The 27755-nt window shown below is 38.7% G+C and overlaps 2 protein-coding genes across 2 annotated transcripts in view; one reads left to right on the top strand and one right to left on the bottom strand.

The window, feature by feature from the left end:
• Positions 1 to 6242: 6242 nt before the first annotated feature.
• On the bottom strand, positions 6243 to 17196 carry LOC125802241 (uncharacterized). Its single transcript, XM_049479622.1, has 3 exons — positions 17131 to 17196; positions 7856 to 8056; positions 6243 to 7256 (listed from the first exon to the last, which is right to left on the bottom strand). The coding sequence occupies exons 1-3, from the start codon at positions 17194 to 17196 to the stop codon at positions 6243 to 6245; spliced, it is 1281 nt and encodes a 426-aa protein (XP_049335579.1).
• cntn4 (contactin 4) overlaps positions 8018 to 27755 on the top strand; it is a 151090-nt gene continuing 131352 nt past the window's right edge. Inside the window, exon 1 of the mRNA XM_049479461.1 lies at positions 8018 to 8270. The gene's annotated coding sequence lies outside the window, so the exon portion shown is untranslated. The remainder of the gene's footprint in view (positions 8271 to 27755) is intronic.

Here is a 27755-nt window from a genome sequence, read left to right as displayed (position 1 = left end):
ATGAAAAGTTTCTCAACAGTCTTGAAGGAAGGAAGGAGTTCCCAGAGGTGTTTATTAGCACTTGTTGCTCCTTTGTCTTCTTCACTCTGTGCTCCAGCTCACCCCAAACCATCTGGATTGGGTTCAGGTCCGGTGACTGTGGAGGTTCAGCTCATTTTTTATTAAGTACATAAAACTCCACGTGTTCATTCATAGTTTTGATGCTTCAGTGAGAATCTACAATGTAAATAATCATGAAAATAAAGAAAACGCACTGAAAAAGAGAAGGTGTGTCCAAACTTTTGGCCTGTACTGTATTTATAGAAGAAAGTAGATTTAGGTTGAGCAGGTGCGGGGAGGCGGAGCTTCAGTGTGAGAGATCACCTGGTGTAGATTTATGCTGGGCTGGATCTCCTCCAGTAAAAGGAGGTGATACGAGGCTCGAGAGGCCGGATCCTCTATAAAGCTGCTACTTGCTAATGACTTTTTCAGGAACTAATTTTCTGCATTGAGGTTCGGCTCATAAACGCGGCTTATTCCTCCCATCCAGGGATAGATGAGGTTTAACTGTCTGCTCTGTTTATTGTTTTCTGCTGCAGGTTTTTACCCGTCGCTCTCAGGACGAACATTTACAGCGAGTTTACGGATTTATTCTCCTCGTGACGCCGGACCCCAAATCCGCCTCTTAATTAGGGGGAATTTTAAATATCAGAGTTTCGCTCTGAGCGAAACAGCGCTGAGAAAAAAAGTGCCGTCAGGAGAGATTTTACTGAACACAGTCTCTATAACCAGAGAACATCAGTCAGACGTTCAGAATTTAGAGCTGAACAGCAGAAACTGCTGATCTCAGAAACTCAGAAACTCCCTCACAATCTGAGCCTCAGTTATACAGATCAGCCTGAGCTTCTCACCAAAAACACACGAACTTTACTGTAATACAGGATCCGAGAGATCACTTCACTAAATAAGAGGAAAAACTAAACAAAAATAAAACTTAATTTTTTTCCCTTTCATTTAAAAGTCAGATTACAATTAGCAACTTTGTAAATGTCATACAACATTTTAACTTTATAAATTCTTAGTATTCAATATTCTATGAACAATCTCAAACTTTATTAAGACATATTTTATATGTCTTATATGTCTAGTGACTTTCTGTGAGTAAGTTTTTTTCTAATGATTGATTTATGATCATTTCTTTACATTTGGTTCATTTTTACTGGCAGATTTATTCTGTGAATTCTCCATTTTTAATTTCTACTTCTGGTTTAGAATCAAACTGTCCAGAAGGACCAGTCAGATTCTTAATTTCGGGGAAGCATGAACTCCATGTGATATTCAGTGAGAGAACTGCTGCAGCTCATTAATACAGTAAACAGTTTATACTGAGAGATATAATCTAATATTAATACACTTCTTTACAGATTTTTTTCACAGTGTGGAAGTTACTAAATGTCAAATTTATTTTTTTATACAGTTATCACTTTAATATTTAACCTGATGTTCTCCAGAAACGTTAGCTAGCACAGTTAGAACGCCGTGTGAATATTCAGGACTAAAGTAACTCTGAACACTGACTCAGGATCAGGCGTAATGAGACTCTTATTATAGTGTCAGTGTTAGTTAGTGCATCAGTGGCCAGGTTGTATATTACAGTATGTCAACATATAAATAAAAGTATTGGCCCTTTTTCCACTTTTTTTTTCCACTGGATCTTTTTAACATTATATTTTTATATAATAAATAATATTGGGCATCAGGCCTGCCTGAGAAAACAGCATGAAAACCAGAGATAAAGGTTCTGTTAAAACAGTAATATGCAGTTGTAGTTCGACATTTTATAAATATATTCTTTAACTGTTTCCTCCAGTTTGACAGATATTTGACGGATTCTACTTCCAATAAGAATTTAATTCTTTTAAATTATTGAATTGAGTAAGACATTTTCAGTTCTCTGGACTTGTGTATGTTTTTTTTATAACCGTGTCTTTGCTTTGTTGTTTGTTGTTTAAATAAACAGATTTCATCTTCCTTTTTCAGAAAGGAGAAGTGGATGTTCTCAGAGCGGCAGATTTAACAGATAGGATCTTGTTATTGTGAAGTCTGGTGTCGGGGAACAGTCGGTATTATAGTTTATCGTATTGGACTGGAACATAGAGTGTAGAGTATCTGTCAGTTTGGGGTTTTTTTCAGCCGGAGCTAAAAGCGTTGACGAATGAAGCCAGAATCTGAAATGTGATTAGAAATGGAAAGGGAATATCAGCCGTTATTTGGTAACAAGCCTGTGGCCACTGATAAAAAGGCCTGATAACTGCAGCTTCCTGTGTAATGCAGGGCTAAATCCGTTCCGCCGCTCAGAGTCTGGCTAATGTTGGCTGAACTCGCTCTCCGCTGGACTGGATTCATGTCTTTGTTGGAGGAGAGATAGTTGAGGGTGGCTCTCAGCACCGGTGACAACACTGACCTTGTCTCGGGTAAACATCTCGAGTATCTTCACCATGATAAAAACCGCGTCTGACTTTACTCTACTGAAAATAACGCTCAGTCCTGCAGGATTGAAGCTTCTTCAGCTGCTAAAACTGTGAAAATTACCAGCCTTGTTAATTTTTTAACATTCCACATTACTGGTTAATAAAGCTCCTCATACCTCTCTCCTGCAGGAAGGGAATTTTCTTGAGTTAATGAGTTATCAACAATCCGCGTGCACGCGGAATATCAACGTGACGGTGGAGCTCACGCACCTGCCCGGCATCGATAAAACGGAGAGCGGCGTAATTGATTTATCCTGGTCCGGAGCGAGATAACTCCACACTTAGAGCAGTACAACTCGCTCTATTTCACGGTTCAGAGGCTCTGCTATCCTTTAGCTAAAAGACGGACAGTCTGAGGTTAAATGTCTCGGTCTGAGAGTCATTAGCGCTGGTGAAGTGAGTGTGAACAGACGTGACTCTGAGTCGAGTTCAGCTGGAAATCTCCAGAAGCTTCAGCTCTCAGATTCCATCAAACAGCCTGAGAGGAACTCCCTCCAACTCCAGCCCTGATCAGTGCTGTCTCAGTACACTACCCACAATGCACTGCAGATTAAAACCATATTTATAAAGAAACAGTGAAGCGTGCAGAGAAACTACCTGAACTAATATTAGAATAATATTAGAACTTCTCCTAAACAATAATCCGTAATCCTCACTGAAGAAACGTCCAAAACATCCCTAATCTCACTGTGTTCTACTGAAATCCTGCACTTAAAGTGATAATCCGGAAGATTTGGTGATTCAGAGATCTGGGGTTATAGTGATGTTTATTTATGATAGAATTGTAGCATAGAGAGCAAAATAAAAGTCTCAGAGCTTTTATTGAGGTTTGGTGAAACAGAAACACACAGTCGTGTTATTTAAACAACAAATAAAACACTGGAAACAGATCAGTTAGCTGGTTAACATATGTTTCAGAATGACCTGCTGTACTCTCTCTCTCTCTCTCTCTCAGACTCCGGCCGCTGATGGAGAAATAGCATGACCTACTGTACTCTCTCTCTCTCTCTCTCTCTCAGACTCCGGCTGCTGATGGAGAAACAGCATGATCTACTGTACTCTCTCTCTCTCTCTCTCTCTCTCTCTCTCTCAGACTCCGGCTGCTGATGGAGAAGCAGCATGATCTACTGTACTCTCTCTCTCTCTCTCTCTCTCTCTCTCTCTCTCAGACTCCGGCTGCTGATGGAGAAACAGCATGACCTACTGTACTCTCTCTCTCTCTCTCTCTCTCTCTCTCTCTCTCGGACTCCGGCTGCTGATGGAGAAACAGCATGACCTACTGTACTCTCTCTCTCTCTCTCTCTCTCTCTCTCTCTCTCTCTCTCTCTCGGACTCCGGCTGCTGATGGAGAAACAGCATGATCTACTGTACTCTCTCTCTCTCTCTCTCTCTCTCTCTCTCGGACTCCGGCTGCTGATGGAGAAACAGCATGATCTACTGTACTCTCTCTCTCTCTCTCTCTCTCTCAGACTCCGGCTGCTGATGGAGAAATAGCATGACCTACTGTACTCTCTCTCTCTTTCTCTCTCTCTCTCTCTCTCTCTCTCTCTCTCAGACTCCGGCTGCTGATGGAGAAACATAATGACCTGGGATTTAAACAAGGATCATAGTGATGAGTGATTCTTCACGTGTTAAATTGTTCAGATTTTGTTAGAAATTGCAGGATTTTTTTTAAATCTTTACTGTGAGTGTAAGTGTGTATAGTGTGTGTGTGTATAGTGTGTGTGTGTAAGTGTGTAAAGTGTGTGTGTGTGTGTGTGTTTAGTGAGTTGGTGTGTGTTTTTAAGAAGGGACAGTTGACTGAATTAAAGTCGGAGTATCCGGCGTTGGTCTCTCTGAACTGCTGCTCTTTTTTTGCGGCGTTTCTCCTCAGTTAATCCCATCAGGAATTCAATTTACTTCCCCTTTAATTATCGTCTTTCCCATTGACTGTTTTGAAAGGAGAAGATTTTCTTAAATCCCACTTACTATAATTAGGGCTTAGGCGTGGATAAAGAAAAATTGAAGGGATCAAAGGTTGAATTCATTTGTGGGAGCGAGCCGAATCGCAGCACTACCCCTGATTGGACGGCGATACGGCGCTGTCGTAATTATGTAAATAACACTGTGAAGATCCCGCCCAGCCGGCGCTGCGGTGTTCACCGGGTCCGGCTGCAGAGTTTCTGCTGTGTTTCATTCAGAGCCGAGTGTGTGAAGGGGTGTGTAGTGTGTGTAGTGTGTAGGGGGTGTGTGTACTGTGCGTGTGTGTTAAGTGTGTGTTGTGTGTTTGACAACAGGCTTGTTAGCTTGTGCCATCTAGTGGATTATCTCCATCAGGCCGGTCGCTGCGTCGCGTCTCCGGCTGCTGATTGATCTCCTGAAGTCGGACTGATTTACGCAGAACTGATCTGATAATCCATCAGCTGCACGTTTTAATTAGTTTCTCCACAAAAATCCAGAAGAAGCAGAGAAGCTTCAGCAGCTCGAGGAGCAGATCTGATTCTACACGCTGAACACTGAACCTGGTTTAAATTTAGCAAAGCTACAGAAAATTGGAAAAGATAAACCTTTACATCAATCTGAGCTTTTAAAAGCTTCCTTACACTGTTAAATCTGTTTTATATCCGAAAATGAAAAAACTGAAATAGTATGGAAAATTTAAGTTTTATTTTATTAACGTTTGCTTAACTTCATTCAGTAGTTAACGTGCATCCAATCCTGCATTTCAAGCCTGTAAAACATAAAATTATAAATTAAATATATATTGCAAAAAAAAAACTCCACTCTGCCATTTTTCCAATTTTTCCCTACAACACACAAAACTAAAACCAAGTGATGAAGTGTTTCTGTTATTTTGTCACATTCTTTCTGTAAACTCGTCCTGAACTCATCAGTACAGGGTCATTTTCACATTTTACATTTCTAAATTCTCTGCAGCTTTATTCTCTACTTGGTTCAGATAACTTTATGCTGCTTTACTCCTGGTGTAAAAGTTCAAGCAGTTCAGTTTGGTGGTTTGATGGTTTGTGATCATCCATCTTCCTCTTGATTATATTCCAGAGGTTTTTAATTTGGTCAAATCAAAGAAACTCATCATTTTATGTGCTCTTTTATTTTTTTCAGAGCTGTATTTTGGGTAAATGCAGTCTGTGGTTGTTTGAGATTAAAATGTTTTATCTACAGCATCACTTACAGAACTCTTGTAAATACCTGTATTTGTGAGAGTGTGTGTTGGTGTAGAAAAGCCCAGGAGTCGTATTTCTCAGGCAGTTTATCTCGGATTTTGGAGTTCAGCTCCGGCGTCACCGTATGCAAATCAGACCCCGGTCACACCGCAGTGCAGAAACGCACATAACAATGCTGTCAAAACCCTTCACTCTCGCGCCCTGCAGCTCTCGCGCTACAGCACCGCCATCGCCATCACCGCCGCCGCGGGGAGCCGGCGGGTCAATAAGCTCACGCTATTGATCAGGACTCTCACTGAGAGGCTTAAGATACTCTCTCTGACCTGCAGACCCCGCAGACCCCCGTCCACACCACACCTACACATCCATCCACTGAGTTACACTGAGTACTCTAACGGTACTGAGAGATGGAGAAGTTCTGCTCCTCCCACTGGAGACGGATGTGTTCTCATTAAAGAGAATAAATATTTCATCAGATAATGTACATCTCAGAGCTCACTACTACACCTCCTTCCTGAGAGAGAGAGATCCTGCTGATCCTGCTCTTCACTAAAAACAGTGAACAGCATCACCATGATGAGAAAGGGGGGGGTTGAGGGGTAGAAAGTTGTAGGGGGTTGTTGGCGGTTGTTGGGGTAGAAGTTTGGGGGTAGAAAGTTGGGGAAGTAGAAGGTTGTAGGTGTTTTTGGGGGGTAGTAAGTTGTTGGGGGTAAAAGGTTGGGGGCCGAATGTTTTTGGGGGTAGGAGGTTGTTGTGGGTAAAATTTTGGGGGTAGTAGGTTGTTGGGGGTAAACGTTTGGGGGGTAGAAGGTTGTTGAGGGGTAACAGGTTGGGGTGTAGGAGGTTGTTGGGGGGTAGGAGGTTGTTGGGAGGTAGGAGGTTGTTGGGGGGTAGGAGGTTGTTGGAGTGTAGAAGTTTGGGGTGTAGGAGGTTGTTGGGGGGTAGGAGGTTGTTGGGGGTAGGAGGTTGTTGGGGGGTAGGAGGTTGTTGGGAGGTAGGAGGTTGTTGGGGGGTAGGAGGTTGTTGGGGTGTAGGAGGTTGTTGGGGGTAGGAGGTTGTTGGGGGGTAGGAGGTTGTTGGGGGGTAGGAGGTTGTTGGGGGGTAGGAGGTTGTTGGGGTGTAGGAGGTTGTTGGGGGGTAGGAGGTTGTTGGGGTGTAGGAGGTTGTTGGGGGGTAGGAGGTTGTTGGGGGTAGGAGGTTGTTGGGGGGTAGGAGGTTGTTGGGGGGTAGGAGGTTGTTGGGGGGTAGGAGGTTGTTGGGGGGTAGGAGGTTGTTGGGGTGTAGGAGGTTGTTGGGGGGTAGGAGGTTGTTGGGGGGTAGGAGGTTGTTGGGGGGTAGGAGGTTGTTGGGGGGTAGGAGGTTGTTGGGGGGTAGGAGGTTGTTGGGGTGTAGGAGGTTGTTGGAGTGTAGAAGTTTGGGGTGTAGGAGGTTGTTGGGGGTAGGAGGTTGTTGGGGGTAGGAGGTTGTTGGGGTGTAGGAGGTTGTTGGGGGGTAGGAGGTTGTTGGGGGGTAGAAGTTTGGGGTGTAGGAGGTTAGGTGGTAGGAAGTAAATCACCTGGAGATTAGCAGTGCTGTTGTTTTGCTGTTTTATTAATCAATGACTCCACACTGTGAGTTATTGATCTGTACTGGTGATCAGTGTGATTAATTGTGATTAGATGTTTGTGTTACAGGATGTGAGCAGAAAGTGAATCCGTTTTTTTGCTGATGAGTCAAAAATAATATAAAACAATAGTTAAAGACCCATTTTCTACTTTTTGTTTGTTTTGTTGGGTGTATGAATGCACTTCTATTAGACATTATATCACTAGTTTTAATACCATTGATGAAAAAAATAATTAATAGTGTTTTTGGTGTGAAATTGTAGAGAATTGAAGAGATTTCTTTACATTGGTGGTGAATAGATCAGACATTTGCCAACCTTTTAATTATGTCAACATTTTTATATAAAAAAAACTAGATCTTCTCTCAAATATTTATTTTTAAGTGAAAGTTGGGAGAATTCAGAAGTCTTGAGTTGATACAAAGTTACATTTTTGGTATTGGGCCATTATATGTATGAATATTGGGCATGATAGAATGTGGTGAAGTTCAGGGGGTATGAAGACTTTTGCAAGTCGCGGTACCTCAGTGTATAATAAATCAGATCAGAAGCTGCAGAATCCGGAGCTGCTGATCTACAGCAGAATCCTCCTGGTTGGACCGGACCGGGCTGCGGGACCGCAGGCTGGGTTTTATTTGGGTCGCTCGCGGATCGTCGCCGGTTGGAGCGCGTGGGAGGCGCCGCCTCTCGGAGTCTGCGCGCGACTCCTCCCCGAGCTGAGCGCGGGATACGCGCTCAATCCCTGCAGCCTCGCCGCCGCGCGCTCCCGCTCCCGACACCTGCACCAGCACCAAGAGAGCGTGTGTGTGTGTGTGTGGGCGTTCGCGCGCGTGCATGTGTGTGTATGAGTGTGTGTGAGGCAGTGTGCGGCGCGGTGCAGTGTGTGCGGTGCGGGGTTGTGTGTGTGCGGGGTCGGTGCGGTTCGGATGCTCGAGCTGCGGAGGGAAACAGCCCGCGCGCCCTGAGGAGGAGGAGAGGAGCTCGCGCTGCACAGTGAGTATCTGAGACCCGGAGACCGCGGGGCAGCGCCGAGCCGCCGCCGGCCAGAGCAGCGCGCAGAGCGGCCAGGGGAGCGGCTCAGCCCGGGGGAGGAGCGGGGAGGCGCGGGGGTTAGTGACGCGGCGCGCTGAGACTCGGAGGAGCGGGAGGAGAGGAGCTTCTAACCGGCCACCGGATACACCAGCCCCGCTCCTCACTGCGCTTTATTAATATTCATAATTACACTAACTATACTCATTTTACTATCAATACTTCTATACCAATAATACTGTGCTTCATTAATACTTATTATACTAATAATACTATACTAAAAACACTATTATACCAACAATACCGCGCTTTATTAATACTATTACTATACTCATACTAAACTATAATGCTCATATTACTAACAATACTACTATTAATACTACTATACTTATAAACCTGCTTTACTAAAATACTTTTATTACTGACAATACTGCTATACTAATAACACTATTATATTAATACTTAACACTACTATACTGATTTACTATCAATAATCATTTCTTACAATACTACTGCTTATACTACTATACTGTTAACACTACTATACTCATAATACTTTACTAACACTAATTATGTTACTAACAATACTACTAATAATGCTACTATACTATTAACACTATCATATTAATAACAACTAAACTTATAATGTTGCTTTACTGTCAATACTCATCACTAACAATACTCATATTTCTAACAATACTCATATTACTAACAATACTCATATTACTTACAATGCTACTAATAAAATATTATACCCACAATACTGCTTTACTAACAATACTCATATTACTAACAATACTATACTATTGGTACTACTATAATAATAATACTGCCTTTATAATAATGCTCATATTACTAATAATACTCATTACTAACAATAGCATTTTACTATTGATACTACTATACTAATAATACGGCTTTACAAATAATACTCATATTACTAACAATACTATGCTAATAACACTACCATACTGTTAATACAACTATACTAATCATACCATTGTATTAACACTACTATACTGATAATACTGCTTTACTAATAATACTACTATACTAATCATACTACTATACTGATAATACCACTACTAATATTAATATTAGCAATCAATATTATGATACTGATACAACTACTTCTACTAACAATAATAATACTACTACTGTTAGAGATATTGATACTAAAACTAATACTAATATTACTAATAATACTACTTTAATACTAATAGTAATCATAGTAATACTGAAACAACAACTGCTTTTAATAACAATACTACTACTAGTAATGACAATACTAATAATACTACTTTAATTATAATGCTAATAATAATCTTTTTAGTAATGATAAAACAACAAATACTACTAATAACGATGCTATTACTATTAATACTACTACTAATGAAATTAATAATAAATAACTCCTACTACTGAATAATTAATGTAATTCTGAAACATCTTCTGTTAATATTAAACTACTACACAAATTAATACTGCTGATAGTACTGGTGATATTAGTTTTTTTAATTTTGTTACACAGCAGGTTTATCAGTGTAAATCAACACTAGTTTTGAATTTATACCTCGAGTTTTTGATTGTAACACTTACGTCGTTTTTTAAACATAAAATATTAGCTGTGTATTATAACTAACTTTATTATAGAAATTTATTTATACATACGCTGTCGTATCAAATTTCAGATTAAAGTGTTTTAAAGTTGTGATTCTATACTGTTAGTGTTATAGAGGTTGTATATAGTAGCAGTGTAGTGTTTTCACTCGTAACTGTCGTGTTTTTGCTGTATAGAAGATTCTTTATAGATTGAGGTTCTTCGCTCTAGTAAAATGGTGTTTTAATAGTTATTGTTTTTATACGCGGTGGTTTAGTTTCACGGTCTGGGATTTATCATAGATCAGTTTCAATCTTTCAGTGGAAAATCTTCCTGCAGGATGTTTTGTAGACTAGGCTTAATCCCTGTCTCTGAAACAGTCCCTGTATAAAATATATATACAAATACATTTAAATATATAAACTGTCAGACTGTATTCACTGTATTTTCACATCACTTTCACATGTCTTTACTCCAGCTGTATTTACTCAGCTCTATTACAGTCTGTACTCTAGTATATATTTATATGATATATTGATGTAGTTTGTGCATTAATTCAGTTTGAGTTCTGATATTGACTCTCCTGCTGCTGCTGCTGCTGCTGGTATTATGGTTGTTGTTAGATAGATAATATACATATAATATATATTATAAATATAAATATGCATACATTATAAAATAGTTGTGAGAAGTGAATATGTGAATACCCAGTCATGAGTAAATGTACTTTATGATTGTTGTTGTTTCTGCTGGAGACTGAACTTCTCTCTGTGAGGTTTTTGCGTCTGGGTTGTTCCTGGATGTTTAATCTGCAGCGTCTGCTCGGTGTGTGTTACGCGGGATTAGCGTGACGGTGGTGATCTGAAACGGTCAGAACGGGACGGAGCTCATCTACGAGATTGGCGTCGCGTTTCACAGATGAAAAGTGCAGATGTTGGTTAATCTGCTCTCTCTGTCCGAATCGTTTAATCCGGCCGGACCGGCTGATCTGAGCTCAGCTAAAGTCCTCTCAGAAACTCAGAGAGACTCCGGCCCTGACCCGAATCAGAAAACCCATAACCGGGTTCTGCTTCTGCAGAGAAACACACTTTAATACTTGTATTGTAACGAGTGTGAAGGACGTTTAACATGATTATTTAAGGGTTTTATTATCTAAAATGATCTAAAATTATATCACAATATTTCATGGTATTTCTGCAATAACGATACTCTTGGCAATATGACAAAACACTGAATTAAAAATATATATTTAAGAATACACTAATGTTACTGCAACAAAATGAAAATTACATTTTATTACTGCATATGATACAATATGATATTTCACACCCCTAATAACTGAGATATTAAGAAATACAAGAATTTTATCAGATTTACAGTAACAGAAGTCAGTGATCCAGAATATCATGATACTAATAATAATAATGCACTCCATATATCTCCACATATCCAGGATTAAAGTAAAATAAATGATACTGGACAGATATAATCTGTCTCTAGTAGATATATAATGGGAAATGAGAACAGTGTGAATTTTTCTTTTGATAAAAACAGTAAAAAGGTAAAAAGAACCCTGATGTGATAATTAGGGGGGGGTGTTATGGCTCCATATTTCAGGGTATAATATCATATTTATTCAAAAAAAGTTGGCGATATTATTGTGTACAATATGATATGGATCACCCCAACTCACATACGGTTCTTCAGTGGCATTACAGTGAGTTATTTGCACTATGGCTGGATGATGTGACTAAATACTCGTATCTTGATAAATCTCAGAAAAATATAAATATACTATATATGTGACAGTATGATAAATCCTTAATAAAGTATAATGTTGATTATGTTTTGTAATGTTCATTTTTATTTAACACCATAAATGATATAAAGAGTTTAAGTAGTAAATAGTTAAGTGTTTATTATTGAATCAGTATTACTCCGGCTGCTTTTAATCGCAATGTTTCAGTGATATAATAGTAAAATATTGTATTCTTTAGTCGTTTAGTCGAGGTGAATCCCTTGTTGGGGGGGGGGGGGGGGGGTTGCTGTGGAGGGTCTCTGTTTTTGTTGATGATTTATTGTTGTTTATAAAGGTAAAGGGGGGTGGTTGGGGGGTTGTGGTGACGTTGCTGGTGTTTCACTGGTTCTTGCTGGATAATTAGTCTCTTCCTGATGGAGAATTTAACCAGTAAACGCTGCTGTTCTTCCTGTTTGTTGTCGAGACGTTCGTCTTAAATATAAAGAGCTGAAGGAAACACCGTCATCTCAAATAAATCACATTTATATATGGTAACCCACAGCAGCTGTGATATTACTATATAATGATATTTTATATTGTGTATATATTGATATATTGATTTAAGCTTTTTAAACTGTACAGTATTGACTGTTTCTCTATAACATCACTTATCAGTGTTTTAATGTTTAGTTTTGCGAATATTACTTTAATATAATGTATAATGTTAGTATTTCTCTAGTTGAGATTGTTGTGCAAGAAATGTTCTAATAATGTTGTGATGAGAAACATTATTATGTCATTATTATGTTATTTCTGCAGCATTATTTATAAAACGGTACAGACTGAACTTCCTGAAAACTTTGGAAAACATCTCTGTTAACTCTGTTAGCTGGGGGGGGGGGGGGATACTGGTGTGGGGAGGTTTGGGTCTGGGGGCTCCAGACGGTTCTGTTCTGTCAGTCAGAGCTTTAGGTTTTTTAGATTAGATTAGATTAGATTAGATTAGATTATAAAGGGTGTCCGGATACTTTTGGACAGGTACACTATTGGTTCTTGGCCTCCAGCCAATTAATTATTCAGATGTTCTCCTGGGTTTAGTGTCATGGATTAGATGATGTCACTGAGAGGAATAAATAACATTAAACTGTGCCTCAGCAGAAGTGTGTGTGTGTATAGTGTGTGTGTGTGTATAGTGTGTGTGTGTGTATAGTGTGTGTGTATAGTGTGTGTGTGTGTGTATAGTGTGTGTGTGTATAGTGTGTGTGTGTGTGTGTATAGTGTGTGTGTGTGTGTATAGTGTGTGTGTGTGTATAGTGTGTGTGTGTGTGTGTGTGTGTGTGTGTATAGTGTGTGTGTGTGTATAGTGTGTGTGTGTGTATAGTGTGTGTGTGTGTGTGTGTGTATAGTGTGTGTGTGTGTGTATAGTGTGTGTGTGTGTATAGTGTGTGTGTGTGTATAGTGTGTGTGTGTGTGTGTGTGTGTATAGTGTGTGTGTGTGTATAGTGTGTGTGTGTGTGTGTGTGTGTGTGGTTGGGGAGAGTAATCCTGGCATCTGTGTCTGAGCTTTTCCACCGACTGCAGAGTTCTGAACAGATCCGAGTTTAAACCCAGCATTTATAAAACAGCACTGTAGAGCTGCACGATACTGGAGACATGATACATCGCTGATGTCCTTTTTTCTGCAGTATATAGCACAATATTAAACAACGCTGGGTCCATGACATCACTAGCCCCGCCCCCCCGCGTGTGTGCTGTCTGGCATCCGGACCAATCAAGAGCTGAATCAGCACAAAGTTCTCAAAACCCGAGAAAAACAGCAAAAAAACAATAATCGGCCCTTTAATCAGCATTTAAATGTCTTTTTTAAAAGGTAAATAAGAGCGTTTGTTTTTCTGGGATTAAAAGTGTGAATTCAGCTGTAACTGGAAATATCTGCACTGCTAAACTGTGCTGGACTGAGGAGCACAGCTTTCCACACGTGCTCACGTTTACAAGCACGTACCCAACCATGTGGATGGAGGTCATGCAGTTACCCAGTGTTGACTCCTCCCCCTCCCCCTCGCGCTTCTCAGGCAGCAGCAGCCTGTCACTCACACAGACACAGAGACAGCGCTGTGCATCTACTTCTTATGTCAAGAATCAAAACATTAAAACATGACCTGTTTGATTGAATCCCCTTAAGTGGCATCATACGTAGTAATTTAGTAATGAATATTTTGTTTTTGCTCAGATCCAAATCTCAGTGATGAGTTATATATGAGTTATTATATCTGTTTTATACAGTAATGAGGGATAATTACCCATAAATTTCTGAATATAAATTATAGAATTGGACGCTGACTCTGAATAGAATGATAATAAACAGGGAGGCTGAAGGTGATGATGGATGATGAAGAACAAGGCCGACCTGAAGAGAAGAGGATTGTGAAGAATGACCTTCTGTACGGCCAAGAGAGAGAGAATGAGAGAGAGAGAGAGAGAGATGGAGAGAGAGAATGAGAGGGAGGGATGGATAGAGAGAGAGAGAAAGAGGGGTCGAGAGAGAAATGTAGAGAGAGAGAGAGATGGAGAGGGGTGTAGAATGAGAGAGGGATGGATAGAGAGAGAGAGAAAGAGGGGTCGAGAGAGAAATGTAGAGAGAGAGAGAGAGATGGAGAGGGGTGTAGAATGAGAGAGGGATAGTAAGAGTCTTTTCTCAGTGTAAACTCTGCTCTGCTCTGCCGGCTGTCAGGAGTGATGTAGTGTAAAAGTGACGTTAAAAAGATTCGGGGTCGTTACGTTTTTACAGACGTGTCATAAAAATTTCATTGGTCGGTTTCTACTGGAAGAAGAAACGTCACTGAGGGCTTTTCTGTGTTACATATAGATATTCCTCTCTCCATAAAAACTTTACTCTATTTACTGCAGCCGACACATATACACAACATTCACCAGCATTACATCACCTCCTTATAAACACACATATCTGATTATATATATATATAGACGTATAGATATATATAGACGTATACATATATAACACGTATAGGACCTCTATAATTACAGTGCAGAGAATGATACCCTCCGCAGTGACTCTGATACGGCCGTGTTAAATTTATATTCTGGGTAATCTTTACACAGGAATTATTCACTAACCTTAAAATAACCCTGAGAAAACCTCCAGCATTAAAACCTGTACTGTACTAAACCTTAAATAAGAAAATACAGTTTAGAGCTTTAGTACTGCAGCCCTAAAATTCACCTCATATTATTATTCTGCACAATATTTTGTACGAGGTATTTACATTAACCTCATTCAGCAGACTGGTGACTGTGGCTCTAAATTCCATGTTTGTTCACTATAGTTCAGTTCTGCTCATTTTAGTTACGTTAGATTGGGATAAAGCACCAATACTTTCACTCTGGGTCAATTTTATTTGTAATATGGTAGATATATTTTAATTTTTTAATAATAATTCATTAGTGATGCTCCAACACCAGTGAAGACCAGCACACGCCTCCTCCGATACATGTGAAGTCAGACTCCGCCTCTTTTTGAGCTGCTGCTGATGCTGTAGCATTACCAAGTAGCATCACAGCGCTAACGCTCAGAGGAAAGCGCAGCGACTCGGTTCTGATACCCATCAGCTCACAGATGCAGCCTTGTGCTGATCCACATCACCCTAGGAGTGATGAGGGGAAAGAGAGAGCGCCATCTACTGTACTGTACCCACCCAGAGAGAGAGCAAGCCCAACTGTGCTCTCTCAGGGCTCCGACAGCTGATGGCAAGCTGCATGACTGGGATTTGACCTGAGGATCTGGTAGATCTGGTAACAGTTGAATCTTTTAATTGTATTAAAGATTTAAATGTGTAATCTGTGGTTCTGCTGCTCTTGGTTCTGCTGCTCTCGGTTCTACTGCTCTCGGTTCTTTTCTTGGTTCTGTTGCTCTCGGTTCTGTTCTTGTTTCTGTTCTCAGTTCTGCTCTCGGTTCTGTTGCTCTCGGTTCTGCTATTCTCGGTTCTGCTCTCGGTTCTGCGCTCGGCTGGGTTTTAAAGTAAACAGCATCAGATCCTCTTTCTATTTTTTCCTCACTGCGCGAGAGGAAGCTGAGAGCGCGAGAGCTGAGACTCGTAAGCCTCTCATGACACATTAAGATGACTCTCGCCGCCCCCCCGCTGTGGAGACTCGGCTTCTGAGAGGCGACAGGAGGAAATATGAGAGTTCTCTGTGAAGCAGGTCTTGGTTGGTTGCAGTGATTTTAATATTATAAAATTATGTAAATAGTGGTTTTATTTGAGTAACTGCGAGAGTCTCTGTGAGATATCAGTATTATATTTTAAGATCTTCTCAATTTTATAATTTTCACAATTCCTCAACTGCCTACAGTCCTAAAAATAAAGGTTCTGTAAAACACCTGCTAACACAGAGAACCTTCCCACAACCTTCCTCTACATTACCTAACGTTATCCAAATTCTCCCAAAGCTAATTTTCACAAAAACATTAACGGATTGTTCTTAAATTGTTCTTTATATGTCAGGGGTTTGGTATAAACTGGTTCATTATAGAGAAATATATCCACAGTTACCAATGTTACTGTTATTTACACTGGTAGACTGAGAAAAAAACTGGGTTTTTCTACAATTGTCAAATATATATGTATATATATATAGTATAGTTTGAGAGCTGATTGCACCATTAATTGAAATGTTTCGCAGCAGACTGTCGATCTCCAGTCCCTGGACTACACTACCCAGGATGCACCACACACTGACATCACACCCAATCACAATACAGCACATGACACTTCCAGGAAGCAAATCACTGTAATTCTAATCCGCTGTGTTTGGCCCTATTTAAGGGGCTCAGTTCTACCTGTCCTTTGCTGAGTATAGACGGTTTATCCTCGTACAGTGCGCCTGTTAGATCTGGAGTGAGATCTGGAGTGAGATCTGGAGTGAGATCTGGAGTGAGATCTGGAGTGAGATCTGGAGTTAGATCTGGAGTTAGATCTATAGTTGGATATGGAGTTGGATATGGATCTGGATCTGGATTTGGATCTGTAGTTAGATCTGGATCTGGATCTGGATTTGGATCTGTAGGTAGATCTGGATCTGGATCTGATGTAATGCTGGTGATAATTCTGGTGTATCAGAGAGGAACGTGTGGTAAATTCGTGGTTGTTTTTATGTCTCTGTTCTTCTTTAAAGCTTTATAAAGCATCGTAACCATAAACCCCGCGAGGGTTTAGCGCTCTCGCGCCGCTGCGGCTGAAGGGCGGCGTATGAAAGAGGGGAGATTCTTTCAGAAGTGGTTTAAAGAAGCTCTGAGTGATTTTATAAAAGAGAGAAGAGGAACAAAAGGACACAGAGGACAGGGCAGCGACGTTTCATAAAATAACTCTGAATCTCTGCTGCTGTTTCTTTTTAATTGCGGGTCTCTGAGGGAAGTTATGGAGGGGACGCCGGGACGCCTGAAGGATTTTACCTTATTACACCTTTCAGACCCTTTCAGAGCGATTCACCACCACCACCACTCCACCGCCACCGAGAAACGCTCCAGTAACGCCCATCCTCCGCCTCAAAGAGCTGGAACTGCTTTTACACTCCGTCCCCAAATTATCTCCCGGTTTTGTTCCACTTTTGAAATACCGTAGCAGTTAGCGGTTAGCGGTTAGTAGGGCTGTTCCATATCGTATCAAACACAATATCTCAAACATTTTTGAATATATACGATATTATACCCTGAAATATGGAGCCGTATCACCCACCCCTAATTATCAAATCAGGGTTCTACTTTTATACTAATTTTATCAAAATAAATATTCACACTGTTCTCATTTCCCATTATATATCTACTAGAGACAGATTATATCTGTCCAGTATCATTTATTTCACTTTAATCCTGGATATATGGAGATATATGGAGTGCATTATTATTATTAGTATCATGATAATCTGGATCACTGACTTCTGTTACTGTAAATCTGATAAAATTCTTGTATTTCTTATTAGGGGTGTACCATATCATATCATATCGTATTGTATGCAGTAATAAAATTTAATTTAATTAAAATGTGTTTTCTTGAAATATAGATTTTTTAAATTCAGTGTTTCATAGTATGAAATATTGTGATATAATTTTAGGGCTATACCGCCCACCCCTAGCAGTTAGCAGTTAGCGATTAACTCAGTGTGAAGTGGTGATGTGTTTAAGTGCATTTCAGTCAGTGAAGAGAAATCAAACACTGTCTTATTTATCTCTCAGTATGTAAAAATCTGTTTATTTTAATAACGCATGGGTTTTGCATGTGAAGGTGTGAGAGAGTCTGAGGTCACATTTAAAATATCTCTCCCCTCATTTGTCAGTCCAGAGACATGTTGTATAAACAGGTTATGGAAATGATTTGTCTTCCTGAAATGATTGATTTTAACAGAAACTAAAACATATCATTATTATTTTTATTAATGTTATTAAGAGTTATTTGCTGAAATTTGAAAAAGCTAATAGTTTTTTACTTTTACGATTTGGATTGGAAATTTGATACTGTTACAATTTTAAACCAGTTTAACAGACCAAACAATATAGACAGAAATGTGATGTTTTAAAGAAGCTTATTGAAATCCAAGTGTTTAGTAATAATTCATATTAAAAGCAGGAGTTTTTAACAGGATGAAGAACCGTGGTGGGTCAAAAGGTTAAGTTTAGGATTAGGATCAGGTTTATGGTCGAGGGTGAGTCTTAGTGTTGGGTTTAGAGTAGATGGAGATATTTGTAGAGCATTATTATTAGTCTCTTGATATTCTGGATTATTGACTTCTGTTACAAATCTGATAAAATTCTTGTATTTTTTAATATCTCAGTTAGAGGTGCACCGTATCATATTATATCATATGCAATAATAAAATTTAATTTTCCTTTTGTTGCAGTAGTGTATTCTTGATTTTTTTTTTAATTCAGTGTTTTGTTAAAGAGACATCAAGAGTATTGTTATCACAAAAATACCATGAAATATCGTGATATTATTTTAGGGCCATATCGCCCTCCCCTACTTTAGAGTTAGATACAGTACTTCACTTTAATAAGTCTAATTGGGGTTGGGGGGGGGGGGGGGCGTCTTAGTGAGTCTAGAGCACCAGTCTTTACATAAATATATTAGTTATATTTGACTCTACGTATCGATAATGTGTCACAAATGAAAACGTAATAAGATATATTGCAATATCAATATAAAGTTCATTTTCCCACCCCTAGTAGTGAGTGCTGCTTTTTGTAATTGTGCATTTTAAAGCAGAAGTTATAGTGAGTTTTATTGTCTATTGCACGTCTAACAGTTTATAATAATTGTATAATATCCAGCGTTTGATTGGTCGGTGCTGGTCTGTACTGTGAAGTGGTTTTATTTTGGTTGCCAGGTTTCTGTCAGTGTTAATTAAGGCAGGACTTTAAATTCATTAAGTGAACTCAACTCAAACTGGTGACAGAAGAGGTGGGCACCTGAAACTTCCATAAAGGTCGGGAGCAGATCTTAATGAATTCCAGGTCCCTCCTCCTCTGACAGGACCCTCAGCGGAGGAACGATCCGGAGATCCTGCAGGAATAAATATAGAAAGGCTGAAGACCTTTACTGTTTTAGAGTCAGAGCTCTGAAATATATTTACAGTAAATATATTCTCTGGTTTAATGATAAACTCATCATCGCTTCTCCTCCACTCAAACCAAAACCTTCTATCTCCTCAGGTCTGTACGTTTTTTACGAGACGTTCTCTCCGTGTAAAATTATTATTATTATCCTCCTGCTGAACGTAGCGCTCCTCGTTTGTGACTGTACACAAATATCACCATCACTCATTTTAATACCACTATTAACTTTTTTTTATTATGTCTTAATGTCCAGTAATGTGAATGGATGTCATTATTTCAGAGGATTTCATAAGGCCACTGCGCATTAAAATGATTTTTTTGATATATATAATCCCTGCTCGGACACAGCGTTTAGCTTGTTTTCCCGGGAGCTGATAAAATGCTGGATGTTTTATTGGTTGAAAGGTCTTGCTGTTGTTACTCAGCTGTGTTTTACAGACGAATCAGACGACGTCAGTCTCATCAGTGAAGCTGTAGATCTATTTTATATGATTCTGTAGAACATCTGTAAAGAAACAGGATATTAAACGCAGTCAGATCCAGTAGTACTGAGTTCTCTTGTTCTTCTGTTAAACAGTTTTACTCTGCAGACTCTAAACTGCTCTGTTATCTTCTGAAAACTCTCCTCACTGCTGTTTACTGAGAATAACCTCTATTTATGACACTCAGAGGACAGGAGGGGGGGTTTAAGAGCATTAGGAAGTTCTATCAGTCTGATTTTAGTCAGTGAAGAGAAATCGAACACTGTCAGAACTGTTTCTCTTTATCTCAGTCAGCATGTAAAAAAATGGTTTATTTTAAAAATTCATAGTTTTGCATGTGAAGGTGTGAGAGAGTCTGAGGTCACATTTAAAAATATCTCTCCCCTCATTTGTCAGTCCAGAGACATGTTGTATAAACAGGTTATGAAAATGATTTGTCTTCCTGAAATGATTGATTTTAACAGAAACTAAAACAACAATAATATTATTTGTATTAAAGTTATTAGACGTTATTTACTGAAACTTGAAAAGACAAATAGTTTTTTACTTTTACTATTTGGATTAAAAATTTGATACTGTTACAATTTTTTAAACCTCTTTTTCAGGCTGAACAATATGATCAGAAATGTGATGTTTAATGAAGCTCATAGAAATTCAAATGTAATGTAATAAATTATTATAAAAATCCATTTTTTTGACGAGGAGTTTCTGGGGTGGGATGATTGTTTATGATATATTGGTGTTTTTATTATTAGAGTTAAAGGATGAGGTCGTCTCTGGTCTGAATATAAGATCAGATAATCAGTGGAGTGGATGAGACGCCTCCATACTCAAACCCAGTCCTCATCTGATCCAGACAAGAACCTGGACCTGATTCTAAAGACTTCAGCTACAACTAATGATTATTTTTGTAATATTCGACTAATCTGATGATTATTTTATTGATTAGTCAGCGATTATTTCTGCCATATCCTTTCTACCATCTCTAAAAACAATAGAAACAGCTGAACATGAGATTTAAAACATTTAAATGTATAGATGATGTTTAAATGTGGAAAGTTCTGATATTTAGTGATTAAATATGTAATCTGTTGTGTTTCGCCTCTTTTGGAGACACAGATTAAGTTGAGTCCATTGTGCTTTTGTCACCAGCACTGTGTACATTTTTTGTACTGTTACACATTAACTATTAATGGACAATGAAATTTGTAATCAACAAATTTTAATAATCAACATTGATTATATCGACTAATCGTTGCAGCCCTACTAAAGACTCTTCATGTAGAGGCATCAGTCAGTGATCTCTCACCAGGAGGTGCACTACCCTGCAGTAGCCTCTGAGAGTCTTTTAATGTACAGCAGTAGAGGCATTATTACGCCCTCTTGTGGTAAAACCCAGTGTCTCATCAGACTCACCTGTAATCATTTATATATCTACATCTACTGTACCCGAGACAGAACTGAGACACACTGAGCTTTGCAGATTTTTTTTAAAATAGTATACTTGTAACTTATTATAAGTTTTTATTTCTTCTAATTATTTTTAACCTTTAGTTTCTGCCAAATAATGTTTATTTTTTATTAAAAATTAAATTCCTAACCTTTACTCAGTGGTGTATTAGCATGTCTTTTCACAGCTTGTTTAAATAACTGATTGCGCTGCTCTGGCTGAGATTTACACTGATTGTGTTGGAGATTAACGGATGGTTTCGTCTGATTAAATTCTGCTGCAGCTCCATAAAACTTTCCTAACTTTTCTGGAGGATCAAAGAGCACTGGATCACTGTGATTCAGAGATATGATAAAAAAAATCCCTTCAAAGAGAAACATTGAAGAAGTGAAGTGAATCTGGGTTATTGCTCATCATTTTGGCATCTGCTGTTCATATAAATATATTTATATAATATATATAATAAAATAAATAAATAAAGTCAGCTGGTGTTTTGTTGTGCGGTGTTGTTCCTCTCGGCTCGTGTGTAAAAACAGGGCGTTACTGTAGAGGGAAACTCTTTCCTGAAGGTTGTAGATTCAGTCCCATCAGTTGCTTATGCAATCCTGCTGCAACATCGCTGCACCTTTAGGGACGTGTCTAATTGCAGGTTTAATAACAGGAGCTCCTCAGTGCGCTCGTGGAACCGGTGCAGCGCTGGGACTGAATTATTGTTGACCGTTAATGTGCTCCTGATATTTCCCCCAGCTGGAGACGCTGATGGATGTGGATTAGTCTGTTTGTTTCAGCAGCTGGAGGGTGGAGGGTGGAGGGTGGAGGTGGTGTTCGGCTCATGTTTAGGGTTTGTTATAAACAATGCCGGAGTTTATTATGAGCTTCAGTACAATTCTAATATTTACAAAAATAAGAGAACATTAAAAATGATGAGTTTCTTTGATTTTACCAAATTAAAAACCTCTGGAATATAATCAAGAGGAAGATGGATGATCACAAACCATCAAACCACCAAACTGAACTGCTTGAATTTTTACACCAGGAGTAAAGCAGCATAAAGTTATCCAAAAGCAGTGTGTAAGACTGGTGGAGGAGAACATGATGCCAAGATGCATGAAAAAAAAACTGTGATTAAAAACCAGGATTATTCCACCAAATATTGATTATTTCTGAACTCTTAAAACTTTATGAATATGAACTTGTTTTCTTTGCATTATTTGAGGTCTGAAAGTTCTGCATCTTTTTTGTTATTTCAGTCATTTCTAATTTTCTGTAAATAAATGCTCTAAATGAGAATATTTTTATTTGGAATTTGGGAGAAATGTTGAAAATTTTGGAAAAGTCATGAAAATGTGATCTACAAATCTGTGTGTTTTCGTTATCGACAGAGAAAATCCATTATGAGCTAATAAATACATCAGCTCAGAGTTAATTCAGTTATTTAACTCTATAGAGCTCTCAGGACCTGACTCACATTTAACTCTCATTATTAATAAAGATTGTGTGTCAAAATGTTTATCAGATTAACTTTAGGCCTAATATAATCATTTAAAATGTTTGATTATAGCTTTAGTTAGTTTAGTTAGTTTAGTTTAGTTATAATTAAGATAGAAACTCATGATATATGAATGTATTGGTTAAAGAGAGTATAAATGCTGCAGTGAGAGTGCTGTGCAGTTTAGCTGTGTTAAACCTGGTGTTATAACCTGATTATGATTAAGAGCTGTTTAATTTAATGTGTTTGGATTAAAGGCTGATTCTGTGGCTCTCGGTCTGTGGAAAAACCTAGACGTTGGAATTAGCCTGTGTTTGTCCTCTGTGGTTCTGCTGTTCTGTGGTTCTGCTGTTCTGTGGTTCTGCAGTTCTGTGGTTCTGCTGTTCTGTGGGTCTGTGGTTCTGCTGTTCTGTGGTTCTGCGGTTCTGCAGTTCTGTGGTTCTGCTGTTCTGTGGTTCTGCAGTTCTGTGGTCCTGCTGTTCTGTGGGTCTGTGGTTCTGCTGTTCTGTGGTTCTGCGGTTCTGCAGTTCTGTGGTTCTGCTGTTCTGTGGTTCTGCAGTTCTGTGGTCCTGCTGTTCTGTGGGTCTGTGGTTCTGCTGTTCTGTGGTTCTGCGGTTCTGCAGTTCTGTGGTTCTGCTGTTCTGTGGTTCTGCAGTTCTGTGGTCCTGCTGTTCTGTGGGTCTGTGGTTCTGCTGTTCTGTGGTTCTGCGGTTCTGCGGTTCTGCTGTTCTGTGGTTCTGCTGTTCTGTGGTTCTGCAGTTCTGTGGTTCTGCTGTTCTGTGGTTCTGCTGTTCTGTGGTTCTGCGGTTCTGCTGTTCTGTGGTTCTGCTGTTCTGTGGTTCTGCTGTTCTGTGGTTCTGCGGTTCTGCTGTTCTGTGGTTCTGCTGTTCTGTGGTTCTGCTGTTCTGTGGTTCTGTGGTTCTGCTGTTCTGCAGTTTTGCTGTTCTGTGTTTCTGCTGTTCTGTGGTTCTGCTGTTCTGTGGTTCTGCAGTTTTGCTGTTCTGTGGTTCTGCTGTTCTGTGTTTCTGCTGTTCTGTGGTTCTGCGGTTCTGCAGTTCTGCTGTTCTGTGGTTCTGCTGTTCTGTGGTTCTGCTGTTTTGCTGTTCTGTGGTTCTGCTGTTCTTGTTGTTCTGTGGTTCTGTGGTTCTGCAGGCTGAGTGTGATGGAAGAGAGAGCTGGAGGTTCTCCCGCTGAGACTCTTTAAAGAGCTGATAGTAAAGTTTGGGTCTGAAGGCGGCGAGTCTCTTCTCAGACAGTGACGAGGCTCCTGTTTCTCCAAACACGCGACATTATTTTAACTTTAGAAATAATATTTCCTGATCGCCCGAAGCCAATCACAGAGTAATCACCTCCTCACGGCTGCTGTTGGGGGCGGGATGGGCCGCGCTCTGAATAAAAAACTGATATCAGTCTGAATCAGAAACTCGCCCGGGTTCAGATTCACTATAAACACTGAGAAACACGACTTACTGCTGATCCCTCCCAGAAAAATCCACCTTAAATAAACACTTCATTTATACAAATCCTGCACCGACCACGACCCAGACAGAACCAGATAAACTAACTCAGGATAAACTAACTCAGGATAAACTCACTCAGGATAAACTCACTCAGAATAAACTCACTCAGAATAAACTCACTCAGGATAAACTAACTCAGGATAAACTAACTCAGGATAAACTAACTCAGAATAAACTAACTCAGAATAAACTAACTCAGGATAAACTAACTCAGAATAAACTAACTCAGGATAAACTAACTCAGAATAAACTAACTCAGGATAAACTAACTCAGGATAAACTAACTCAGAATAAACTCACTCAGGATCAACTAACTCAGAATAAACTAACTCAGGATAAACTCACTCAGGAAAAACTCACTCAGGATAAACTAACTCAGGATAAACTAACTCAGAATAAACTAACTCAGGATAAACTAACTCAGAATAAACTAACTCAGGATAAACTAACTCAGAATAAACTAACTCAGGATAAACTAACTCAGGATAAACTAACTCAGAATAAACTCACTCAGGATAAACTAACTCAGAATAAACTAACTCAGGATAAACTAACTCAGAATAAACTAACTCAGGATAAACTAACTCAGAATAAACTAACTCAGGATAAACTAACTCAGGATAAACTAACTCAGAATAAACTAACTCAGGATAAACTAACTCAGAATAAACTCACTCAGGATAAACTCACTCAGGATAAACTAACTCAGGATAAACTCACTCAGAATAAACTCACTCAGAATAAACTAACTCAGGATAAACTCACTCAGGATAAACTAACTCAGGATAAACTCACTCAGAATAAACTAACTCAGGATAAACTCACTCAGAATAAACTAACTCAGAATAAACTAACTCAGGATAAACTAACTCAGAATAAACTAACTCAGAATAAACTAACTCAGGATAAACTCACTCAGAATAAACTAACTCAGAATAAACTCACTCAGGATAAACTAACTCAGAATAAACTAACTCAGGATAAACTAACTCAGAATAAACTAACTCAGAATAAACTAACTCAGAATAATCTAACTCAGAATAAACTCACTCAGGATAAACTAACTCAGGATAAACTAACTCAGGATAAACTCACTCAGAATAAACTCACTCAGAATAAACTAACTCAGGATAAACTCACTCAGGATAAACTAACTCAGGATAAACTAACTCAGGATAAACTCACTCAGGATAAACTAACTCAGGATAAACTAACTCAGGATAAACTCACTCAGAATAAACTCACTCAGAATAAACTAACTCAGAATAAACTAACTCAGGATAAACTAACTCAGGATAAACTCACTCAGGATAAACTAACTCAGGATAAACTAACTCAGAATAAACTAACTCAGGATAAACTAACTCAGGATAAACTAACTCAGAATAAACTCACTCAGGATAAACTAACTCAGAATAAACTAACTCAGGATAAACTAACTCAGAATAAACTCACTCAGGATAAACTAACTCAGAATAAACTCACTCAGGATAAACTAACTCAGGATAAACTAACTCAGGATAAACTAACTCAGGATAAACTCACTCAGGATAAACTCACTCAGGATAAACTAACTCAGAATAAACTAACTCAGGATAAACTAACTCAGGATAAACTCACTCAGAATAAACTAACTCAGGATAAACTCACTCAGGATAAACTAACTCAGGATAAACTAACTCAGGATAAACTAACTCAGAATAAACTAACTCAGGATAAACTCACTCAGAATAAACTAACTCAGAATAAACTCACTCAGGATAAACTAACTCAGAATAAACTAACTCAGGATAAACTAACTCAGAATAAACTAACTCAGAATAAACTAACTCAGAATAATCTAACTCAGAATAAACTCACTCAGGATAAACTAACTCAGGATAAACTAACTCAGGATAAACTCACTCAGAATAAACTCACTCAGAATAAACTAACTCAGGATAAACTCACTCAGGATAAACTAACTCAGGATAAACTAACTCAGGATAAACTCACTCAGGATAAACTAACTCAGGATAAACTAACTCAGGATAAACTCACTCAGAATAAACTCACTCAGAATAAACTAACTCAGAATAAACTAACTCAGGATAAACTAACTCAGGATAAACTCACTCAGGATAAACTAACTCAGGATAAACTAACTCAGAATAAACTAACTCAGGATAAACTAACTCAGGATAAACTAACTCAGAATAAACTCACTCAGGATAAACTAACTCAGAATAAACTAACTCAGGATAAACTAACTCAGAATAAACTCACTCAGGATAAACTAACTCAGAATAAACTCACTCAGGATAAACTAACTCAGGATAAACTAACTCAGGATAAACTAACTCAGGATAAACTCACTCAGGATAAACTCACTCAGGATAAACTAACTCAGAATAAACTAACTCAGGATAAACTAACTCAGGATAAACTCACTCAGAATAAACTAACTCAGGATAAACTCACTCAGGATAAACTAACTCAGGATAAACTCACTCAGAATAAACTCACTCAGGATAAACTAACTCAGGATAAACTAACTCAGGATAAACTAACTCAGGATAAACTCACTCAGGATAGACTAACTCAGAATAAACTAACTCAGGATAAACTAACTCAGGATAATCTAACTCAGAATAAACTCACTCAGGATAAACTAACTCAGGATAAACTAACTCAGGATAAACTCACTCAGGATAAACTAACTCAGAATAAACTAACTCAGGATAATCTAACTCAGGATAATCTAACTCAGAATAAACTCACTCAGAATAAACTCACTCAGGATAAACTAACTCAGGATAATCTAACTCAGAATAAACTCACTCAGGATAAACTAACTCAGAATAAACTCACTCAGGATAAACTAACTCAGGATAAACTAACTCAGGATAATCTAACTCAGAATAAACTCACTCAGAATAAACTAACTCAGGATAAACTAACTCAGGATAAACTCACTCAGGATAAACTCACTCAGGATAAACTAACTCAGGATAATCTAACTCAGAATAAACTCACTCAGGATAAACTAACTCAGAATAAACTCACTCAGGATAAACTAACTCAGGATAAACTAACTCAGGATAATCTAACTCAGAATAAACTCACTCAGAATAAACTAACTCAGGATAAACTAACTCAGGATAATCTAACTCAGAATAAACTCACTCAGGATAAACTAACTCAGAATAAACTAACTCAGGATAATCTAACTCAGAATAAACTCACTCAGGATAAACTAACTCAGGATAATCTAACTCAGGATAAACTCACTCAGGATAAACTAACTCAGGATAAACTCACTCAGGATAAACTAACTCAGAATAAACTCACTCAGAATAAACTCACTCAGAATAAACTAACTCAGGATAAACTAACTCAGGATAATCTAACTCAGAATAAACTCACTCAGGATAAACTAACTCAGGATAAACTAACTCAGGATAAACTCACTCAGGATAAACTCACTCAGAATAAACTAACTCAGGATAAACTAACTCAGGATAAACTCACTCAGGATAAACTAACTCAGAATAAACTCACTCAGGA

Source organism: Astyanax mexicanus, chromosome 5 (genome assembly GCF_023375975.1).
Source record: "Astyanax mexicanus isolate ESR-SI-001 chromosome 5, AstMex3_surface, whole genome shotgun sequence".
In the NCBI taxonomy this organism is placed as follows: Eukaryota; Metazoa; Chordata; class Actinopteri; order Characiformes; family Acestrorhamphidae; genus Astyanax; species Astyanax mexicanus.
Note: the sequence above shows the minus strand (reverse complement) of the source record. Positions and strands in the feature narration are given on the sequence as shown.